Below are 17,328 nucleotides of genomic sequence, written 5' to 3'. Positions count from 1 at the left end.
CATTTGCATCGCCACCAGTCGTTCATGTCTATTCTAGGCAACCTTCATCACCAACGACATTGCATCTAGATCTTTGCGAGCCATGTTTAGGCAGTAGCTTTCTCTGGTTCATCTATTGATGATTCTATATGTGTTGTCGCTGATTAGGCTTTTGCTTTTGCACGTTGCCCGGCCGCATCCCAGCGGGGCAGATTAGGGTTGTGATGCGATCCCGAAGCCGAACACGAACCCGACGTTTCAGACCCACTGATCGTCCCAACAACCAATCTGGTTTTGGGTCGAGATACGCGGTACGAGATGCAGCCCTTTCTGTAGGCTGCAGGATCAGCGTGGGTCGCAGTTTGCGCCACGATTACTACCAGAGTTGGAAAGGAGACGTGAAGACTGCCAATTTGCGCTATGCACATGTGCAGGCAAAATCAGGGGCGCTAGCAGCATTGGATGGCGCTAAGTTCGTCCTCTCTTACCGCGTGCGAAGAAGAGAGGTTTGTTTTCCTTTTGCATCTGCACCTTCCTTTCATACCCTTTGACCAATTCAGCCTCAGAGATGACGGAGAAGCAAGAGAAATCCCTCTATGACATCCGCCATGCAACCGAGGACTTCTCTGACCCTCCTCCCGCATACTCAGCCCGGCCTTACTCGGCTGCATCTTCCGAAGCATCCTTATTGACGGTGGAGCCAGACTTTGCGCCTGATTTCACAAATGAATCGAACAAAGGAGGAAACGTTGCTAGCTTTGACGGTATGCCTCGGAATGTACATGGTTCTGGAGAGAAGGATTGACAGAAACTCTTTAAGACAAAGTAGATTTCAACACCAACGTGGGCCTGGGATCTCGCACGTCGGCGTTCATTCAGGCTTTTATGCGACCGAAGGTGCAACCACGGATGGTTAATCTCGGGTTAGGAGAGAATGACACTTCTGTCTCCGAGATTCGAGATGGCTCCGCAGCTGCGCCTATGGACATTGTCATCATGGTTGTTGGGGGTACGGAATGAGATTCCCACAACCACGGAATGAATCTTCAACTGACAATCTGGTAGAGGCCATCGAACCTTTTATCCTCATTGCAAAAAAGCTGCTTTCGGAATCACATCGGGTTCGGATCGCCGCGCATGCATCATGCGAAGCAATAGTGAGGAGTCAGGGACTTGACTTCTTCCCTATCAGTCACGATTCAATTCACCCCATGGTAACCGCATGCATCCCACAGATGTTCTGAATATTAACAAGAACAGAGCATCGTCCACAGCGGAGGCTTAGATGGTAAAGCTGAGCATCTGCGTCACCTAAGACATTCACTTTTCGAAAGCTACCACGGGAGTTGGAGGGCATGCATTGCGTCATATAGGCGCGAACCTCGACCGTTTCTGGCCGATGCGATCATCGCGACCCCGTTGGCACACGCGCATATACATTGTGCCGAGCGCCTTTCAATACCGTTGCATATCATGTCGACGGCACTGTGGAATGCAACAAAAGAATTCCCTCATCCTCTGTCTCATGTAGAGGGGTGTGAAGAGGTGGATGAGAAAACCTCGAATCTCCTCTCTTATGCACTTGTTGAGGAATCTATATGGAATGTGTGAGTTGAGTACAAGAGGGAAATGTGTGTATGTATTGTACTGACGATGAGGACACAATGCAGAATCATAGAGCCTATCAACCGGTTTCGACAACAAATCCTGGGTTTCCAGGGCATTTCTTCGGCTATTGGTGGAAGACTCGTGATCAACCAGGAGGTTCCTCAAACATACCTCTGTTCAGGAGTGGTTCTTTCTAGACCGAAGGACTGGAGCAACATAATAGGTATCCCATTAATTTTCTCACGTTTTAAGGTATCAAAATCTTACAATGACAGAAATATCCGGCTATCTGTTCGACGACGTACCAACACCTTACAACCTAGGAAAGGACCTCCAGGATTTTCTCGAGTCAGGTCCAACACCAGTATATTTTATCTTGCAAGCAGATAGTTTGGAAAGCCCTGGCGTACTAGCGAATGCCATCCAAAACGCTGTCACAAAGCAAGGCTTCCGTGTCATTCTGTCGCCAGGCTGTCGAGATGTTTGCCCTATTTTGAACCACCCCAATGTGTTCTTAGCCGAGAACATTTCTCATGGTCAGTATTAAAGACGAACTCATATTGATCTTGACTAATGTGGACACAGAGTGGCTTCTACCCAGAGTCTCCGTCGTTGTCCATCATGGAAACTCAGATGACATCGCCTTGGCATTGAGGCATGGGAAGCCGAGTGTGGTTCTCCCACACTCAGGGGAGTAAGTTTCATTCAGCGACCCTGAGATCAATAAACTAAGATATACAGCCAACTATCGCGTGGTATTGCAATCTCCAAACTCGGAGCCGCAGCAGCACCTCTTATGAGCAATATGCTCTCCTCGGATTCCCTTTCTCAAGCAGTGGCATTTGGCCTACGACCAGACGTTCAACAATCTACCCAAGCAGCCCAAAGTCGCGTCATCGAGGAGAATGGTTTGAACACTGCCATCCAGTCCTTCTACCGCTGGCTACCGTCACACGTCCAGATATGTAGCATCACACAGCAAGATCTTGCCATGTACCAAATCTGGAACAAACCATCTCTCAGGGTATCTCCTGAAGCAGCTGCAATTCTATTAGAAGAGCGACTCATAAGAAAGTCTGATATTGTTCTGTGAGTTACCTTGTCACTCTCAGCAAGTTTGCCGCTAATTACACTCTTATGGCGTCAGCATCCCTCGCAGGTCCTACAGCATCGAACTCGATAAGTTAAGCGCTCTCCAAGGAACCGCAAGAGATTACTGGGATGGTGTCAGCCACGCAGCAAAAAGCATTGCTACCTCCTCAGATTTAGTCAGTATGTTACCAGGGCTACAACTAAAGGTAAGCAGATTCCTTGATTAAGATAGATCTCTTGCTCGCCGCAGCTGACTAAACCAAACAGGCAAGCTCCTCGTCAGACGAAACGGGGAACAAGTCCAAGGAGAAGCGCAATATAGCCAAGGATGTTGGTATCGGCACGGCAAAAATTTTCGGACATATTGCCCTACTACCTTTCACAAGTAATTTCTTCCCTGCACGGCCCTTCTAGAAAGAACGCTAATTATCCACAGCCACCGCACTAGTAGTCAATTCGGTCGCATACGGAGTCAAAGCTGCCGCGGGAGATACTCCACCTCACACATCAGGTCCGTCAAAATCTCTTGCAGCAGAACAATCAACGCCCGGTCAAACTGCAAAAAACGGGCCCCCCTCTTCGCGGTCAAATGCCAGTCAGATCCAGGCTCGGGATGATGAACATGTGCAGGCAATTTGTCGTCGACATCTTGAGCGGGGATATAAGAGTCCGAAACTCAGGCATCCAGAGTTTAAGAAAATGGTTCTTGATAGATTCAATACTCTGTCTGGTGGTTATTAATTAATAAAAGACCGCTATCCAACGGAAGAGATTCGATAGGCACTAACCCATATAAACGAAACCTCAGATCAATGTACATAGTAATGCCAGTAGTAGTCAGGGGAAGGTGGACCCAGTCCCGGTGGATATCCAACCGGAATCGTTCCATTCAACTTTCTTGACGATCCGCGCAATCAAGGGCATCCTCGCTGCTATCCGAGCCCCACCCAGCGCATCCATCAAACTGATGCCGGAGCCACACGGCTATCAGTATCTAGGTCCAAGCCAGCAGTCAGTCTAAGTTGCAGCTTACTTGTCCAACCTGCCCCCAACAGACCAGGACAAAATGCGACAAAATCCTTGGCAACCCCGCAACAACCAATTTTGTACTACAGACCCTGATCTTACCTATTCCCCCTTCCCCCTACAAAACAAGCCCTCTCTTCGCCAAACACACCACCTTCTACCCAATCACACCAACAAACCCCTCTAACCCCTTATATTCCAAACCACAATGGGCCAAACCCCCTCCACCCCCAAACCCGGCACCAAACTCCAAGTCATCGGCGCGGGCCTCTCCCGCACCGGCACCGCATCCTTCAGCGCCGCCCTATCCATCCTCCTCCACGGCCCCGTCTACCACGGCGGCACACAAACCACCATCGGCCCCCCCACCGAAATCACCACCTGGATCACCATCCTCAAGCACCTACACACCTCTACGCCCTCCTCCCGCCACCAAGCCCTCACCCTCATGGCCCACCTCCTAACCGGCTACGTCGCCATCACCGACTGCCCCGGCGCGCAACTAATCCCAGAACTACTAGACCTCTACCCAGACGCCAAAGTCATCTGTACAGTGCGCGATCCTATCGCATGGGCGAAAAGCATGACCCGGGTTAGAGATCTAGTTCGGGGGAAGAGGTTTCTACGGGCTGTGTTCTTGCCCTTGCCTGGTATGAGACACTTTGTGGAGTATGTTGGCTTGATGAGGGTTCAGTGGCAGAGGGTGTATGGAGGAAGTGGGGGGTTGGGAGGGACGTATGAGAGACATGTTGAGTGGTTGAGGGAGATTGTGCCCGAGGAGAGGTTGGTGTTTGTGGATGTGAGAGATGGTTGGGAGCCGATTTGTAGGGCTTTGGGGAGGGAGGTGCCCTGCGGGGTGCCGTTTCCGAGGGTTAATGATGCGGAGGCGATTAGGGGGTTGGCGAGGTGGCATGTGTGGAGGGGGTTGGTGAGGTGGGTTGGTGTGTTGGTGGTGGTTGTGCTGTGTGTATGGTTTGTGTATGGTTTGTGGGGGTGAGAGGTTGATGTAGTTGGTATTTTGGAGAGGTGTGTTGTGTAGATGGATGGGAAGTGTTAGGTGGTTGGTAGGGTTACTTGGGGTTAATTTTGGACAGTTGGAATAAACCCTTGGAATATTAGTTTCAATCTACTTAGTGATTTATTTATGTCTATCTACTATGAAGTAGACGTGATTGGTTCAATCCAACCGAACCCGAACCCGAGCCGAACCCGAGCTTGAATCCACACAAGATCGGCAAAGAGTACGAACACCTCCCCACTACTGATTTATGCAATGGAATCCAAGCGTAACAATCTTGTGCATTATTTTTGAGTTGTATGATGAGCCCCTTTCTATATATAGGAGATGGTGACAGGCACTTGAGAGTATAGCGTCTTTGACAACTGAAATCCATTTCATACTACATTCCACTTCATCTTCACTCAGTCATCAGAAACATCCACTTATTGCCATCACAATGCAACTTCTCCCAGAAGCCACCTACTACTCCGACCCCGCTTCTCACATGAAGCACGACATCCAGACAGAACTGGTATTCCGGAAGCGCACCAAGAACCGCCATCAGATAGTCGACCTCACTACAATGACCCCCGAGGAATACGCCCCGATCGAGCAAACAAAGCAGGAAAAGCATTCCGTGCTAGTTCACGATATCAGGGGCGAGGAATACAAGTATACGCTCGATACAAATGGATTCCAATACATCCGTGACGAGGTCCTCGAGCTGAGGGGATGTTCTGACGACGAAGAGATAAAGAAGATTCTGCTTCCGGAAACAGAACATCTAGTTCAAAAGATGTAAGCATCATCAACATCCACGTCCAGATATATCAAAGCTAACAGAGCATGGCACAGAACCGGCGCCAGCCGAACAATCACATTCGCCAATCGCATCCGCTGTTTCTCCACGGATGAAAATCAAATGGCAGCGAGCCAGGCACCGGCCCGAAGTGTGCATTCTGATTTCTCTGTCGCTGGGGCATGGCATCTGCTGGAAAGCGTGATCACGGATCCGACGGAACTTGCAACCCTAAAGAAAGGTCGAGTCTTGGTGATTAATGTGTGGCGTCCGTTGAAGACCATTCGGAAAGATCCTTTGGCGGTGTGTGATTGGTCGTCGGTCGATCTACAGAATGATTGGATTTCTACCCGGATGGTTTTCCCACATGGATGGAACGAGCTCGGAAATCTTTGTTATGGGGAGCAGCAGAAGTGGTGTTATCTTAGTGGGCAGACGCCGGAGGAGCCGTTGGTTTTTAAGCAGTTTGATAGTGCGGAGAGTGGGAATGGGGGGATGATGGTGCCGCATACTGCGTTTGAGGATGGGGATACTGTTGGGTGTGAGCCGAGGGTGAGTATTGAGATTAAGATGTTTGCTTTTGTTCCGGAGAGGGGGTGATTGTACTTGTGTTTGGGTTATGGTTTTTGGTAGTTGGGATAGATTTGGTTCAGAGACGAGTTTGGAAACTTTTATCTTCTATTGTATTAGTGTTCAATGAGCAGATTTCCAATTCTCTTCATCCCCTTCCATGACAGTGAATTTGATGAATACTGTTTTTATTTTCTAGGAATTTTTCATATCTTCACATGGATTGGACCTTACAAAAGGATCAGTTTCAATAATTAGTTCTAAACCTAATCATTAAAGGAACCAGCCAAAGCCCCCAATACTATCCATGCCAGTTCCCAAAGAGCCCAGACTTGGTTTAGGGCATCAGATTTCGGCCTTTTCTAAGAAGAGGTTCGACTTCCCATCAAAACACGAAAATACGCAAGTGCAACACTCACCTCTTGGCTTGATACTGTTTGACGGGCGCCTAACTATTGACGAATCTCGGAATAGAATATGGCTAATGGCCGTTGATGAACTTCCGAGCGGGTCGGGTTCGGATCCTGAAGTGGATCTTGTAGGGTTTGCACGCCCCACCCCGTTAGACTTTGGGGCGTGTGTTGTACACCCTCATTCTCGTGCAAATTTCATGGCTGCCTGGCTGAAAATAGCACTTCCGACGCCTGGGCCTTAATCATGAGACATTATCTGTCGATCTAGTGGCCCTGTAGATCAAACGCCATGTCTATAACTTGAACATGATCTGCTATCGTGCTTTCTGTTCGTGCCAGAAGTATCACAGTCATCCGTTCTGCAGCAAGAAAAAGACAATCCCTCATTTTATCGTACATCCTCTTCGAAATTATCTGCCACAATGACCACTGCCTACTATGCATACACACCCAGCGCCATCCCAGCCATCATCGGAGTTGGGATCTACTGCACACTAGCAGCAGTGCATTCACTTCGCGTCATCTCCACCAAGGCCTGGGACGGGTCTTTTATGATATTTGGCAGTTTCTGTAAGTTACCCCAATCCTGACTACAATCAACCATCCTAATCATCACAGTTCAAGCAATGGGCTGCGGCGCACGCATCCTATCCTCCCACAACAAGTACGAAAAAGGCGCATGGGCCGCACAATACGTGCTTCTTATCTGGGGCCCAGCGCTTGTCATGTTCACCGTCAATCTAACCAGTGTGGAATTCACCAAAGCCATTGGAGCCGAAAAGAAAGTCCTCATCAAACCGCGCATCGCACGACCCCTCTACTTCACCATCAACACCATCCTCTTCCTGCTCCTAAGCATCGGAGTCGTTATGAAAGTCACCGCTGCCACCGAAAAACTCCAGATGGGAACCACTCTGACCAAAGCTGGTCTAATCATCCAGTTGCTTTTCTGGCTGTTTACCTTTATTGAGAATCTTGTGATGACGATTCGTCTGGGTCGGGATCCTAGCAAAGAGTCGCTGGAGGTAGTTCCTCAATGGAAACGATGGAATCAGTTGTTGGGTCTGGCGACTTCCATTATTGCTATGGGGCATAATGTTGTTCAGTTGACGCAGATGGGCATGGCGTCGGATGGATTTATGAATGCTACCGAGTGGCCGGCCTACGCGTTTGATATTTATCAGTTGGCGGTTGTGTTGGGGGCTTGGGGGATTTGGTATTTGCCCGGTCGGTGTCAAGCGGTGGTTCCTAAGCGGAAGGGTAATTGGGGGTTGATGGCGAGTGAATATCAGCTTACTGAGTCGCGTAATGTTGATTATCCGGATACTAGATATGGGGCTTAGGGTTGGTTTGAGGAGGTTGAGGATTGATGATGATTTTGTATCCAATTGTTTTTGTTTTCAATGTTAGTCTTTTACTCGTATCTTTACGGAGAATGATTAGACTCTTTATGATAACTCGAAGTTATGAGATTCATGGTTTACTCGCGCATTGGCTTATAGATTGGTACTGATCTCTACAGCTCAACATGTAGTGTTAGTAAAATTCTTCATGCCTAGTTGAGCCTCATTTAGGCATTGTTTAATTGCTCCAATCTTTAAAACTTTGATAGCAGACTGGGTTGACCCACTGTGGAGATCCGAACCCGAACCCGAATGCGAGCCCTGTTCCACCCGTCGATCATCTGCAACAAAATGCCGATAATTTGGTTTCATCCGAACTCTGCAACAGGCTCCCATGTTTGGACAGCCACACGAATTCAACACTTCAAATCATAGATGATGATCAGATATCATTCTCGACAACCGTTTCGTGCGACATGGAGCAGCCCGAAGGCAACAAGATTCTATGGACGTGGGGCACCATGCCCACGAGGATATAAAAGCCCCAAGCGATGCGCAGATGAATGTGATCCAGAAACTACAACTATCCTGGGAACCTGCAATGAAGTCTCTTTCACTATTCCTACATCTCTCCTCGGCTCTGGGGTCTACAACCCCCAGTCTCAATCAGCGAAGCAGAAACGACTCCTGTGCTGCCGTTAGCACCGTCCATTTACAAACCGGTGCAAAATGTGCCTGCAGCAAGCTTGCTACATCCTACCCAGACTTCATGATCTTCCCTGGGTCAGCCAACTACACCACGCAGGTCACAGACTACTGGGATGTCCGAGCCGACCTTGACCCGGCGTGCATCTTCCTCCCCACCTCAGCAGACCAAGTGGCAGATGCAGTCTCCGTGTTCACCACTTGCCAGGCCCAATTTGCCGTTCGAGGAGGCGGACACATGAACGTATGTATCCCAACCCTTCTCTTAAATCCTACTAACGAACCAGTACCCCGGATCCAACAACATCAATGGTGGTGTCCTCCTCGCCTTCAACCACATGACCGACTACCAAGTCCACAACGACACCATCGACGTCACCCCCGGAATGACCTGGTACAACGTCTACTCAGCCCTGGAGCCATACGGCCGCGCAGCCATCGGCGGTCGACTCAAGACCATCGGCGTCCCAGGCCTTACGCTCATCGGCGGCGTCTCCTACTTCATCAACAAATACGGCTTCGCCATGGACAACGTCGTCAGCTACGACGTGGTTCTGGGAAACGGAACCCAAGTCATCGCCAACGCCACCTCCAACCCAGACCTCTTCTGGGCCTTGAAAGGCGGCGCGAACAACTTCGGCACCGTCACCAAATTCACCCTGAAAACCTACTCCATGCCACACATCAGCACCACGATCCAACAATTCAACGAATCAGCCGTCTACGACTTTATCACAGCGACCTGCAATCTGGTCCTAGCGGACAGTGAGACCACCGTCGCGGGGGGTTCAGTCCTGGATATCACCTACAATGTCACGACAGGGGATGTCGCACCTTTACTACTCGGCGTTCAGGAAGGAATCAGCAATCCCCCATCCATGTTCACTAATTTCACGGCTATACCGGGAGTAAGCAAGACCAACAACGTCACGACCTCCAAGCAATGGGCTTCGAATCTGGATTCTCCGAAGCAAATGTTCCGGTATGTTTTAACCCCACATTCAACTTACCATGCCCTAACCCACAACGAAAGTGTTCTATTCGGCATGCACGCAATGTACCCCGACCCAAATGTCCTCTACACCATGTACCAGACCTGGAAATCTGCAATAGACACCATCGCCGACGTAGAAGGTCTTTATCCCACCTTCGTCTTGAACATTTCCCCCGCAAGTGCTGCCCGAGTAGCACAGACAAACGGAATCGGTAATGTCTGGGGTCTTGATGATGAACCGTTGATTTGTAAGTACCTACCCTACCCACTCCCCCAAGCAACAGAACTAATATTAGGCATGTAGGGTGGCAATTCAGCACCGGCTGGGCCAACGCCGAGGATGATCTCCGCGTCGAGGCATGCATCCATCAGCTCACCGAACACCTCCACGGCATCAATAAGCAGAACGGGCTTGCAAGAGACTTCATCTACATGGGCGATGCGGGAGAATGGCAGGATCCGTTTGCTGGGTTCCCTGCTGAGAATGTCCAGCGCATGAGGGAGATTCGGGGGAAGTATGATCCGTTGGGGACGTTTTCGAGGTTGAATTGGGGTGGATTCAAGTTGGGTGTTTAGGTCGATTTATTGGAACCTATTCATTCATCTTGGAATTGTTCCACCAGCCAAGATATCTCTTTTGATCTAGTTGGGATATTCTATCAGATTGTGTGTGATGGGTGGAGAAAGTGGTGGGACTGTACAGTTGATAGTAGGACGACATATCTGAGAAACCAAACATACATGATTAACACTACTTCACATCTACACCATATACCCCCCAACCTCTCTAAATCAAAGAAAATACCTCCGCAACAACTCCTCCGTAAACTCCCAAATCTGCGGCGTGCTAAAACTCTCCCACGTCCCCGCCGTATAATAAGTCCTCCTTACCCCCTGCAACGCATTCAACTCCCGATAAAACCCCTTCCTAATCGCCTCCCCCCCCACCGCCAAATCATACGGACTATGATCCCCCAACGCCAAAAACTCCGGCTCCGGGAACTCCACGCCAGACCTCTTCCTTATACTCTCCAAATCATGCAAAATCCCCCTCTTCACCTCCTCCTCCGACAACGCCGTGTGGCTCATATAATTCGCCACCTTCAACTCCCCATCATCCGTTGGCTTGAGCTGCAACATCCCCGGTAACCGGGGCAATAGGAACGGATCATCCGCGCCCCGGTTCATGTAACAGGTGTTTGTCGGTAGGCCTTTCACTCGGATCAAGGCTGTGTAGAAGAACGTGTAGTGGAATTGGCTGAATAGGTTCTTTTCTTGGGGACTTAGATCGAAGGCCGACATGCCGGGGATGCTGGGTTGGATTGCCACGATCAACCTTTCCCCCTTTACCGTTACCACTTCTCCGTCTGATTGCCTGAATGTGACAACCACACCTGAGGAATCATCCCTCACCACGCTCAAAACCCTAACTCCAACCATCACCCCCCCAGAACCACTCAACTGCCTCTCCGCCCTCTCATACAACAAGCTATTATCCCTCCCCTCGGGCCTCACAAACCCCTTCCTCCCCCCCTCCAACACATCCCGATTCATAAACTTCATCACATACACCGTTGGCTTATTTGGCCAGTCGCCTAACGGATCAATCTGCGCCCCTAGTTCTCTCAACGCATCTAACAGCCCATGTTCGGCCATGAATTCCCCAAACGGCTTTAACAGTTCCTCCGGGACGGGGTCGGGTAACTCCCACCCCACTTTTAGATAAGGGTATTGGGCTAGTATATCCATGTAGCGGTTCATAGCGGCAGTGGAGACGTTACTGGATGTTGGGGGGATCGGGGCTAATGTGGTGAAATCGAACATGTCGGTGGGGAAGTCGAAGGCGGAGTAGCTGAGGGGGATGTTGAAGTGGGTGAAGAAGGACCGCACGATGGAGAGGTTCTGGTAGTAAGTTACCCCGTAGTCGATGGGAAGGTGCGTGGCGGGGAGGTGGTAGGTGGTTGTTTGGCCTCCGAGGCGGGGTTTTTGTTCGAGTAGGAGGACGGAGTGGTTGGTTTGGTGGAGGCGGATGGAGGCGTAGGTGCCTGCTGGGCCGCCGCCGATTATGATTGTGTTGCGGGTTAGGGTTGGGTTGGTGGATGTGGTTTTGGGGGTGAAGAGGAGGAGGAGGGTTAGGGTTAGAGTGAGGGTTTGGAGGAGGGGTGGGTGAGGGGGCATTTTGATGGGGTATTGGATTAGGTGTGTTGTTTTTAGGGTTAGAGGGAAAGGATCCCGGGGGGGGGGATGGTTAGGACATGGATGAATGTATTAATGGTAGTGAGGGGGAAGAAAAAAGGGTAAAGGTTCACAGGGAGCACTGCATACAGTAGATATAGTTTCTACCACCAGTGAAAAAAGTACCTAATCATATGACTCAAGTAAACGCAACATCGTATTCGGACTGACCGCTGCTGACTCGGACTGGTTGAAATAATGATAGTGACTGTATATTGTTCTTGGTGTACACTAAGCTATGAATTCCTTGGTAGGATGAGATGAAAGTGGGCCGAGCTGAGATAAGCTGCAGTTGAATCACGGCGGGTTTGGAATGGTGGTACAGAGGGACGCTGAGTTACTGTCTGCAGGTGATGGTCTGATATGGTGATAGTGATCATGTCGTATGATTCTGGAGTGGTTGCTTTTTCTGGTTGGGATGGTGATGGCGATGATGGTGCGGATTGCTCCTTCTTTTGGGTTGATGATGATGATGATGATGTTGTTGTTGTTGTTGTTGTTGTTGTTGTTGCGAGTTGGAATATCTTGTGCTGAGAATCTTCATCTTGTGTTGTTTGAGTCTTATTAGTGTTGATCACAAGGATTCGTGTTGTATTCGAGGATATATTGAGAAGTGATCTTCCTGCAAAGTGAGGATATCATTTCCTGGTAGTTCAGATGGGGTTACTGTAAATGACGCAGTAGGCCATACAGGTGAGGCTCGTTCAAGCCTAATCCCCATGAGCACATGGCGATTTGATTACCACGGCACTAGGTAATTGTCATCTGGGAGAAAATGTAACCATTTTAAAGACAGAATCCAATGCATCCAGATATTTACTATCTCAGCACCAAGACAAGCGGCAGACAACCTGCTCAATTGAATACATCAGCTTTTCCCACCAATGTCTCTCATTCCGCTGCCTACTGACTGTTTCCTACATATCATCAGAATAAATGGAAGGACTGCATTCCAGATCCTTCCCCTTCCTTGTCCTGTATCCATGAACCATAGGGTTTTCGTCAGGCAGCAGTTCTGGACCTGAAGAAATGTCCTCATAGGAACCATGGTCTCCGATACCTCTGGATGCGCCCATGGGACTGCCCGAGTCGCTATCCATACTCGCCACATCTTTGTTATCATCAGAGCTACTATCATGACCCACAACCTTCGGACTGGAGCCTAGATTTGCACCGGAGTCATCGGAAATCATACCATAACTATCATCCGCACTAGGAGTGTCGGGATTCTGGGATGGAGTAAGACCCAATTCATGGGGGCTAGGACTATGTGTCCATTGAAGCGAGTCAGTCCCGGAACTGTCCCCACGACTAGAACTCCCACGAGCCCTCATTTCAGAGGCCCGGGAATCTTCCTGAATTACCAGTTTCGGGACATCGCCTGGGTGCACAGGCTGGATATCGATCGGAGTTCCGGTATTTGGCTGGAGTCCCCATTTAACTTTCATGTCATCCAGAAAAGCCTTCACCTCGGACCTATTTTGATCAACTATCGTCTTGTCGTGTACGTCGTACAATGCCATCAGGCTACATTCAAGTCCGAGTATAATTGGTCCCTCGTGAATATCCACGCCTTCCACCCTGGCCTGGTTGATGGTCTCCATCAGGATTCCGTCCAACTTTTCTATATAAAATTCGACATTGGTCCCTCTCAACACAGCCCCATACACAGGGTATTTTGCGTCTGGCTTTTCCCTTTTTTCCTGGGTTTTTATTTGTGGAGGTCTTGCGTCTGTCTCTTTTCCTTCTTGGTCTTTAAATATTGCGCGTCGAACTGGTTCCTTGTTCTTAAGTCGTTGCAAAGGTCTTGCGTCTTGCTCCTTTTTTGCTTTGGCGATTGCGCATCGGACTGCTTCCACAGACTCCTCGTTTAAAAGGCGTCTCTCGTATCCAGGGGTCTTGCCATGATCATCGCTACATATGAGAACCAGCATAGGACCCCTTTCGCTATGGGACATGATGAGGGCGCCATACGGGAGGCGCAGCGAGGATTTCCTGAGTATAATATTCACTTGGACATCCGGTTCGATGGTGTCTTTCTCTGCGCTACCGCCCTGTGACGTATCTCCTCGGAAATAGTCGATCAAACGTTCCCCCCAGCGTTCAAGGTAAATCTGATAACAAGGCATTTCGGAATGTAAAAATGGTGAATTAAATAAGAGGGTTCACAACGCCGGCTTAAAACCTGCTTTAGACTAAAGATTCGATGCAGAAAGAAAGAAGTTCGTGCGACACAAAGTCCCTTTATACCCTTCAGTCGTACTTTCCAGGTACATTCCTTGGGTTGTTCCTTCCGTCTGGAAATTGGTACCCTTGCTGCCACCCTTATATGGCAAGGGACTTGCCACTTGGCTTCAACTTTTGTGTGACATGGTGTTTCGCGGGAAGAGTGCGAATCTTTCTTATATACCCGAGTTTCAGAGGATGCAACTCTCCGATTTTGGTGGTATATGTTCGGATTTTTCGGATTTTTAGTTAAGAGAGTCTGTATGTATTCTTGGTTCGCTTGGGATTTCTGTCGATATAAGGACTGTCTAGGCAGCCATACGACTTTCTGATTAAACTGATGACTACGGCTGGGTGCTGATCAGTTCTTGATGTCAATATTTATGATGGCCTTATCGGTGAAAAACAATAAAGTAGATCTATACAGAGGTCGAGGGAATTTTTCTACAAATGGCATTTATAAGATAATAACCAATCAAATTCTATGGTTTATAGTACAGAGGCCTTTCCGATCAACGTGGCCTATCATATGTATACATCTATCTAGCCGACTTTTCGCATTTCAACATGCCCTACCGTGCAATTCGGAGAATAGAAAGACGACATGGGAGATGATAAAAAGTAAGAAGACGAATACTTTTACCCAAAGCAGAGAGACAAAAGAAGAGTGAAAGATGCACCGAAAAACAAGAAAAGTTACATCTCAAACCTACTCCCGCGTCTCAACAGAAAAAGACCCATGTAGTCTAAAATCCCTCGAACTCGCCCCAACAAACACCTTATACTCCCCAGCTGCAATACGCCATTGTTGCGAGATAACATCCCAGTAGGAGATATCGCGACGATGGAGATCAAACGTGACCGTTTTCTGTTCACCAGTGCCGAGCTTCACGCGTTCGAAACCACGGAGTTGGCGGAGAGGTTGGTCGGCGGAGTCTGGGAAGCTGAGATAGAGTTGAGGGATTTCGGCTCCGCTTAGGGACCCGGTGTTGTGGATGATTACGGAGATGCTGTTCACGGTGTGCCAGAGGTCGTTGTAGCCGCCGACGGCGAGGTGGCCGGTTGGGGCGGCGGAGAGGGTAGGGTTTTGCTTAGAGATGGTGAGGTTGGAGTAGGAAAAGGAGGTGTAGGAGAGGCCGTGGCCGAATGGGTAGCGGGTTGTGATGTTCTGGGCGTCGAAGTAGCGGTAGTCGAGGTAGACGCCTGGATGGGGTTAGTTTGGTGGGTGGGTTGAATGTGGGAATGTGTAGGGCTTACCTTCGGTGAAGTTGCATTGGGAGGTGTAGCAGAGGTTCACATTGTAATCGCTTTCGTTCTTTGGGATCGAATAGATCAAACGGCCGGAGGGATTGACGTCGCCGTAGAGGACATCCACGATTGAGTTTCCTGATTCTTGGCCGAGAAGAGATCCGTACAGTACTGCTGTCACGTTATCGTGCTCGATCCATTGATCGAGGAGTCTGGGTCCCACGGTGTTGATCACGACGATTGTGTTGTTGCAGTTGTCGGCGACGGTATTGACCATTTTGTCTTGGTCGGTGTTGTAGAGCTCCATCCGGTCCTCGCCCTCGCCGGCAAGTGCGTTCAGGAATACGATGCAGACGTCGGAGTTACTGGCGTAGGTTGAGTAGGAAGGTGAGACGGCTGTACTGCCAGCGACTGATGGGATGAGGGAGGATCCTGCAGTTGATGTGTAATTGTCCTTTAGGATCCAGTTCAGGATAGTTCCGTCTTCGGTGGCTTTGACTGTCAGAGGGACCAGGGGGGTTACTAAGTAAGGGTAAGATGCTTGTCCGGAGCCGGAGCCTGTTGCTAGATGCCCTTGATAGGTTGGACCAGAGCCATCAATGGAAAGGTCTTGATTGGGACCAGCGACATAGGCACCGGCATGAGCACCGAAGATGCTCATCCTGCGAACTGCCTTCAAAGGAAGGGCATTATTCTTGTTCTTCAGCAAGGCCATAGACTGAGCGCCGTATTTGCGGATTAGCTTGGAATGATTGCCTCTCACATCAACATAGGCACCATCGGATTGCTCGGCAGGTTGAAGACCATTGTCCAAGTTGGAGTAATAATATCCGATCATGTTTCGGATAGTCATGTCGTTGAGACGTGCCTCCGAGAGAGTACCATTCGCGAGAAGAGCTTTCATGACAGAAGTGGACCAGTAAGTGCTGTCTCCGTAATCCTCACCATTATTGACGGTCTCGGCAGTTTCAGTGCTCTGGGCCTTTGTATCAGGATACACCAGTCCTGGGAAGCCAAGCTCCGTCTTCAAGTGTTTCAGGAGTAGATCAGAGTTCTGACAAGCGAGGGTATTGTTGACTTTGGTCATCGCGCACATAACGGCACCGAGGCCGTTCTTCACCGCATCATAGAACGGCCAAAGATAGGTCTCGTGCAGGGTCTTATCGTCGGTGTTGGAGGAATACGGAAGGGGACCGGACGCCGGATTGGGACTAATACTGCCTGCATCATTGGTCCGGTTGGTCTCTTGCTCATAGAGAATAAAATGCTGTCATTAGATGTCAGTCTATCAATAGTTTCATGGACATCTAAGCGGACGACAAGCTTACCTTGGCTCCGGAGATGACGCCAGTATCAACATAGCCCTTCACAGCGAGACCAGTGGCCAACCCATTGAGATATGGATCCGGACCAAATGTTTCACCGAATCGACCTCCCCATGGCGTTCGACCGATTGGTTGAGAGGTTGGTGCGTTCAAGATCTGAATGCCTTTCTTGTAGAATTCGGTGCCCACTGCTTTGGCCTGCTCATAGTAGGCATCCTGATCCCAGGTCATTGCGATGGCAGATGCTAAGCTGAACGCTGAAACATAGTTAAAGTCTTGCAGTCCCATATCACCATCGGCAAAGACCAATGCCGAGAAGGTTTCATTTGTAGCAGATGTGACACTGCTGCCGGTGATTAGGGCCAATTTCTGCTCGGTGGTTAAGTTTCCAACAAAAGTAGAGGCCTTGTTGTACGCAGATTCCCAGTCACCAAGGGCCACTAAATTCGGTCAGCGTTATGCCGGTGTATCATCATCTTCATTCACCATAGAATGGGCTGAGAGTGCTCACCGCCATTGGCCTTGAGCAGACCCGAGGTTGAAGAGCTCGGAGAGGCTGCCGCGAGACCTAGCAAGGCCGTCGCCGTAAGAAGCGTGATATCTTTCATTCTACAGAGGCTTTGACATAACGAAAGAAAGGGAATGGATAAGAAAAAAGAAGAGGCCGACAGTGATCGGCTCAATGATCTAGTGAAAGGTAACCAATGAGGAGCCGGCCGTATTTATATTGAGTCCAGAAGAATAACTCGCATTTGTATCTAGTTC

The 17,328-nt window shown here is 49.4% G+C and overlaps 8 protein-coding genes across 8 annotated transcripts; 5 read left to right on the top strand and 3 right to left on the bottom strand.

The window, feature by feature from the left end:
- Nucleotides 1-547: 547 nt before the first annotated feature.
- Nucleotides 548-3,420, top strand: BO94DRAFT_555575 (UDP-Glycosyltransferase/glycogen phosphorylase; the record flags this gene model as incomplete). Its single annotated transcript, XM_025613811.1, has 11 exons — nt 548-743; nt 809-988; nt 1,045-1,193; nt 1,240-1,586; nt 1,650-1,831; nt 2,001-2,068; nt 2,106-2,281; nt 2,329-2,676; nt 2,735-2,885; nt 2,947-3,064; nt 3,131-3,420. The coding sequence occupies 11 exons, from the start codon at nt 548-550 to the stop codon at nt 3,418-3,420; spliced, it is 2,205 nt and encodes a 734-aa protein (XP_025468792.1).
- Nucleotides 3,421-3,913: 493 nt separating this feature from the next.
- Nucleotides 3,914-4,789, top strand: BO94DRAFT_593235 (sulfotransferase family protein; the record flags this gene model as incomplete). The annotated part of the gene is made up of 2 exons (XM_025616174.1): nt 3,914-4,668; nt 4,774-4,789. The coding sequence occupies 2 exons, from the start codon at nt 3,914-3,916 to the stop codon at nt 4,787-4,789; spliced, it is 771 nt and encodes a 256-aa protein (XP_025468791.1).
- A 421-nt stretch (nt 4,790-5,210) lies between these two features.
- BO94DRAFT_593231 (uncharacterized protein) lies at nt 5,211-6,159 on the top strand (the record flags this gene model as incomplete). The annotated part of the gene is made up of 2 exons (XM_025616173.1): nt 5,211-5,503; nt 5,561-6,159. The coding sequence occupies 2 exons, from the start codon at nt 5,211-5,213 to the stop codon at nt 6,102-6,104; spliced, it is 837 nt and encodes a 278-aa protein (XP_025468790.1). The 3' UTR covers nt 6,105-6,159.
- A 750-nt stretch (nt 6,160-6,909) lies between these two features.
- BO94DRAFT_584422 (uncharacterized protein) lies at nt 6,910-7,830 on the top strand (the record flags this gene model as incomplete). Its single annotated transcript, XM_025615626.1, has 2 exons — nt 6,910-7,057; nt 7,106-7,830. The coding sequence occupies 2 exons, from the start codon at nt 6,910-6,912 to the stop codon at nt 7,828-7,830; spliced, it is 873 nt and encodes a 290-aa protein (XP_025468789.1).
- A 601-nt stretch (nt 7,831-8,431) lies between these two features.
- On the top strand, nt 8,432-10,105 carry BO94DRAFT_593227 (FAD-binding oxidoreductase; the record flags this gene model as incomplete). Its single annotated transcript, XM_025616172.1, has 4 exons — nt 8,432-8,779; nt 8,823-9,517; nt 9,569-9,777; nt 9,834-10,105. The coding sequence occupies 4 exons, from the start codon at nt 8,432-8,434 to the stop codon at nt 10,103-10,105; spliced, it is 1,524 nt and encodes a 507-aa protein (XP_025468788.1).
- A 216-nt stretch (nt 10,106-10,321) lies between these two features.
- BO94DRAFT_593225 (putative FAD dependent oxidoreductase) lies at nt 10,322-11,789 on the bottom strand (the record flags this gene model as incomplete). The annotated part of the gene is made up of 1 exon (XM_025616171.1): nt 10,322-11,789. Exon 1 carries the CDS (start codon nt 11,705-11,707, stop codon nt 10,322-10,324), a length of 1,386 nt encoding a protein of 461 aa, XP_025468787.1. The 5' UTR covers nt 11,708-11,789.
- Nucleotides 11,790-12,681: 892 nt separating this feature from the next.
- On the bottom strand, nt 12,682-13,893 carry BO94DRAFT_584419 (uncharacterized protein; the record flags this gene model as incomplete). Its single annotated transcript, XM_025615625.1, has 1 exon — nt 12,682-13,893. One exon carries the CDS (start codon nt 13,891-13,893, stop codon nt 12,682-12,684), a length of 1,212 nt encoding a protein of 403 aa, XP_025468786.1.
- Nucleotides 13,894-14,499: 606 nt separating this feature from the next.
- BO94DRAFT_533896 (putative beta-glucosidase D) lies at nt 14,500-16,850 on the bottom strand. The gene is made up of 3 exons (XM_025611421.1): nt 16,567-16,850; nt 15,248-16,505; nt 14,500-15,193 (listed from the first exon to the last, which is right to left on the bottom strand). Exons 1-3 carry the CDS (start codon nt 16,792-16,794, stop codon nt 14,700-14,702), a joined length of 1,980 nt encoding a protein of 659 aa, XP_025468785.1. The 5' UTR covers nt 16,795-16,850; the 3' UTR covers nt 14,500-14,699.
- Between the last annotated feature and the right edge of the window lie 478 nt (nt 16,851-17,328).

Source organism: Aspergillus sclerotioniger, assembly GCF_003184525.1.
Source record: "Aspergillus sclerotioniger CBS 115572 chromosome Unknown BO94scaffold_10, whole genome shotgun sequence".
NCBI classification, from domain to species: domain Eukaryota; kingdom Fungi; phylum Ascomycota; class Eurotiomycetes; order Eurotiales; family Aspergillaceae; genus Aspergillus; species Aspergillus sclerotioniger.
Note: the sequence above shows the minus strand (reverse complement) of the source record. Positions and strands in the feature narration are given on the sequence as shown.

What these genes read in the sequence shown, in the direction of transcription:
- BO94DRAFT_533896 (XM_025611421.1), bottom strand. Translation starts at nt 16,794, where the DNA reads ATGACCTGGGATCAGGATGCCTACTATGAGCAGGCCAAAGCAGTGGGC. An exon ending in GCGTCATCTCCGGAGCCAAG is followed by an intron (nt 16,506 to 16,566) that starts GTAAGCTTGTCG and finishes ATCTAATGACAG; the next exon opens with CATTTTATTCTCTATGAGCA. An exon ending in CCAATGCAACTTCACCGAAG is followed by an intron (nt 15,194 to 15,247) that starts GTAAGCCCTACA and finishes AACCCCATCCAG; the next exon opens with GCGTCTACCTCGACTACCGC.